This window comes from Salmo trutta, chromosome 5 (assembly GCF_901001165.1).
Source record: "Salmo trutta chromosome 5, fSalTru1.1, whole genome shotgun sequence".
Taxonomy (NCBI): Eukaryota; Metazoa; Chordata; class Actinopteri; order Salmoniformes; family Salmonidae; genus Salmo; species Salmo trutta.
The window spans coordinates 48,325,738-48,329,789 of record NC_042961.1 but is presented as its reverse complement, the minus strand read 5'-3'; the positions used below and the strand labels follow the sequence as shown (position 1 = coordinate 48,329,789).

The 4,052-nt window shown below is 39.2% G+C and overlaps 1 protein-coding gene across 1 annotated transcript; it reads right to left on the bottom strand.

Moving 5' to 3' along the window:
- Positions 1-371: 371 nt before the first annotated feature.
- On the bottom strand, positions 372-2,271 carry LOC115194330 (uncharacterized). The gene is made up of 6 exons (XM_029753956.1): positions 2,218-2,271; positions 1,765-2,106; positions 1,202-1,552; positions 924-1,052; positions 731-780; positions 372-627 (listed from the first exon to the last, which is right to left on the bottom strand). Exons 1-6 carry the CDS (start codon positions 2,261-2,263, stop codon positions 508-510), a joined length of 1,038 nt encoding a protein of 345 aa, XP_029609816.1. The 5' UTR covers positions 2,264-2,271; the 3' UTR covers positions 372-507.
- Between the last annotated feature and the right edge of the window lie 1,781 nt (positions 2,272-4,052).

The window sequence follows — 4,052 nt, the reverse complement described above, 5'->3', positions numbered from 1 at the left end:
CTCATGAAAACAGTTGGTTTACTGTTGCTGAAATGGTCATCTTGAAGTGTGGGTAGTGTAGCCTACAGCATGAGAGAAGTAAGAGTTCTGAGACATCCGGCTGGAAACCACAAAAAGAGAGAAAAGAGAGAGAGAGAGAGAGTAAAGAGCAGAGAGAAAGAGAGACATATGTCTTGTGTACAATAGACCAGCAGGCCCTAACAAAGCCTTAGCGACTTCCTCATCTTGTGTTCATCACACACCACAGAGTACCTGTGAATAGGTTGCTGTGTGTGTGAGGCGGTGTTAGTCGCATGAGAACGGAAAATCCTTTTCTTCACTACAACTTAAAGATGCCTGAGTATGGCCCAAATAAATACATTCAACTTCCGTTGTCTTGATTATTGTTAAATGTTTTATTCATCTTATCACATGGCAGAGAAGCAATGCATTTAATTTATTAGTAGCTACAGTTACAATAACAAAGCTAATACAGCAACTTAGAGCTCATTAATCTGTTTTATTGTTCTACTGTCTGATCCCAGAGTACACCGTCTCTTCCTCCATGTTGCTTCTCTGTCTTCTAGACCTGTTCTTCTTGTTGCTCAGATTCAGAGCTACATAGTGGAGACTGTCTGCATCTTGGGCCTGTGAAGCACAATATAAAATGGAGGGAGAATATTACTACTGTATATGCTATTTTTTGTAACTGATATTTTTATTGTAATACAACATTAGGAATTCTGCTTACCCCTGCATCTGAAGAAGAGACTGCTGGTCCTCTTTTCTGAGAGACGGGACCTGAAAAGGAACATAGAAGACATAATGATACAACTCCTTCTTCCATTACAGATACATCTGGTGATATGAAAGAAAAGCAACTTCTATGAAGGACTTTACCTGCTACATACATCATTCATTTATTTGTTATGGACTTCACTTACCTCTACAGTGCAGACACTTTCTCTTGTTCATCTTGTACATGAAGCTACCAAGGACAGTGATCAGGATAAACGAGAGACCCAATGATGCACTTAGGCAATACACCAAGAGAATAGGTTCTGCGCCATTGTCTGTGAAAATAAATATTGTGCTAGAAGCATAGTAACTATTTGGATGATTGCATGTTTTCTCATGTGATCTAAATAACTAGTACTATATGCAGTTTTACGCAGTAGATTATTCAATAGATATAAACAAAAATGTAAAACGTATCACCTACCCTTGATGTCCAGTTTGGTCCCATTTCCAAACAGCATCTCCCCACATGAGGCCACAGCACAGTAGTAAGTCCCAGCATCAGAGAGGGTGAGGTTCCTCTTGGGGAGGTTGTAGACACAGCTCTGTGTAGGAGACCCAGCCTCAGGGCTCTTCTCACAGTGATCACTACTGTCTCCATGGGTGTAAATGATTCCTGGATGGTATTCTCCTGAGCCATGTCTGAACCAATAGACACTGTGTTCTCCTGCACAGGTCTCAGTGTGTATTGTACAGTTCAGAGTCACAGAGTCTCCTGGCTGGACTGACTCAGACACAGGCTGCTGTACAACGGTGGTGTTTCTGGATCCTGAACCTGATAAGAAGGTTATTATGTCAGTAAGTATATGTGTGGGTCTTAACTAAACATGTGTTGAATACATAAAATAATATTGTATTATGGGAATACATAATTTTGTATTCAGTGTCATTGTATCCAGAAGGTAAAGTGGAAAAATTGCTCAAGATGTTCCCTCAGTTGCAGTCCATAAGTAACTAGTTATTTTCTCTCTAAATTTGTATTTGTACCTTTTACAAGAAGAATGTATCCTTCTGCAAATTCCACCATACTGGAGTAGGAACTTCCACAATAATATTCTGCTGAATCAGAAAGCTGTACGTCTGAGATCTTTAGGTGGTTTATTCCATTGCCGCTTTCCACTGAGACACGAGGGTTACCCTTAAAGTCATGGTAAAATATAGCATTCTTTTCATACTCATAAAAGGTTGATATGAGCTGAGGATTATATCCAAAGTGTTGCTTGTACCACAAGAAGTGCATTGCCAAATTGCCTTCATAAAAGCAGTGCAAAGTCACTGTGTCTCCAACATTGGCTGACATGAGACGGATGGCTAAGGATTGTGCCACAGCTAGAATACACAAAAGTACAGAGTTTCATTATATACCTCAATATACATGTATGAATTGTATCAATAACGGTGTACATCCTTTAAGCAGAGAAATATATAAGTGTGACTTACCCATCACTCTGAGAAGTGGAAGTATCATACATAGTGCCATGATCATCTTTGAAGTTGTCATCCTCTTTACTAACTGTGTCTTAAGTGGAAAAAGTCTACCATGTAGACAACACTTCTACAATGGGCTTATTGGTGATTGGTCGGACTGGACACGTGCATCATTTTCGTAAATGCCTTATTCAGCCCACCCTGGTCTTCATAACTGAAAATCACTCATATAATCAACATTTAAAGTGGACCAATGCTTACTTTATAGGATATTTTGTGCAGATTGGGTGTCTTGATGATGATGTAATTTATTTATTTTTTACATTGTGTACTTTGCAGGCACTGACTGGACAAAGATGTCCAATCCTGAGGTTGCATTGAGAAAAGAGAAATATAGATGTCCATCAGTAAAATGGGTTTAAAATAATACTGTTGTCTGGTAAGCATGCAATACATTTTCTGGCATACAATGCAGTATGTACCTGTATATGCTTTTGGTATCAAACTTAGTTTTGTGCCTTAGATATCTTTGGCCCCACCCCATGCAACAATTACAGTTCTCCTGATGACCTATAGGAGGACTGTTATACATAGAACATAACTTGATATGTACCATGGGGAACAGTGGTGGAGTATCATGAGTGTATATGGGGGAATCACTTGCAGGATGAAACAAGTCTATTGTATGTCAGTCTCATTCACTATCATTCACAGAATCATGAATCATCTGAAGTGTAACATCTGACAGTTTAGTAGGGGTCAGGGGTCAGGTGTGTACCTGGGTTGGTAGGGCTCTTAGCTGTAGCCTAGAATACATTGATACAACTTATACTTTAGACTCTGTAAATCAATTATCGTAGTTCAAGAATGAACATGAACATGCTTTTTAGTCCAGGACTAGTCATAATCTGTGTCTGGGAAACTGGCCCATATGATAAAATAGAAGCTATATATGCAGTATGTCGGTGTACTGTGTTTCTAATTATCATGGTCATGATCAACAATGTAAACATGAGAGAAAACACACTGACACAACATAGACATCCTGCTGAAACTACATATAGTGAGTGAAAGGCCAACCAGGCCTGTCCAAAGCAAAGAGACGGCCTTGTCTTGAGCTCACTGGAGATCAAAGTGTTCAGGTACCTTTGAACAGCTCACCGAGTGCATGATGTGTAGGTGGGTTTAGCATGGTGTTAGCAGTTGATGTTATTCTTCAATAACACAGACCCCAAAGCAAATCAGGGGAAGAAAAATATATTTATTCAAAGAGAACAAATCATAGTTGTTATGCTGGAAAGTAGATGGTAGATGTTAATACCCAAGCTTAGCCTGTGGTTGACCAATTAGAATTCCTTGCAGGTAAATTGGGCCAATGACCAAATACCAGGTATCCCGTTTCAGAGTCAATGTATAGACAATTTGGACCAATGAGAACTTGCCACATGTAGCTATGAGTCCCGGACTGGAATTCCTAAAAAACACTAGTTCATTTGCGCTCTAGCCCTCTTGACCTGTAGTCCTCTTGACATCTAGTCCGCTGCGTTGTGTATTTCTCTTAAAATATTATTACAATGGTAACAGTAGTTGTCTCTGCAGAAGCCCACTGTACAAACATTCATACAGGCATACTGTATGTACAGAACACAAGAGAAGGAAGAAGTCTACTTTAGTCCCTATCAGTTGTTTAAATATATATTTATTAATGCAAGAAGAAGGCACATTCTGTACACAGGGATTTCAGAAGAGCAGTTCAATCAATGAACACATACAGCATAAGCAAGGATGATGATGATCAAATGAATTAGAATATCTTTCAAATCCAATACAAGCAACAAAGCAATCTC

Excerpts from the sequence above, each read along its gene's own strand:
- LOC115194330 (XM_029753956.1), bottom strand. The coding sequence starts at position 2,263 with ATGATCATGGCACTATGTATGATACTTCCACTTCTCAGAGTGATGG. Across the intron at positions 1,553-1,764 it reads ATACATTCTTCTTGTAAAAG|GTTCAGGATCCAGAAACACC; the intron begins GTACAAATACAA and ends CCTTCTTATCAG. Across the intron at positions 1,053-1,201 it reads GACCAAACTGGACATCAAGG|ACAATGGCGCAGAACCTATT; the intron begins GTAGGTGATACG and ends TTATTTTCACAG.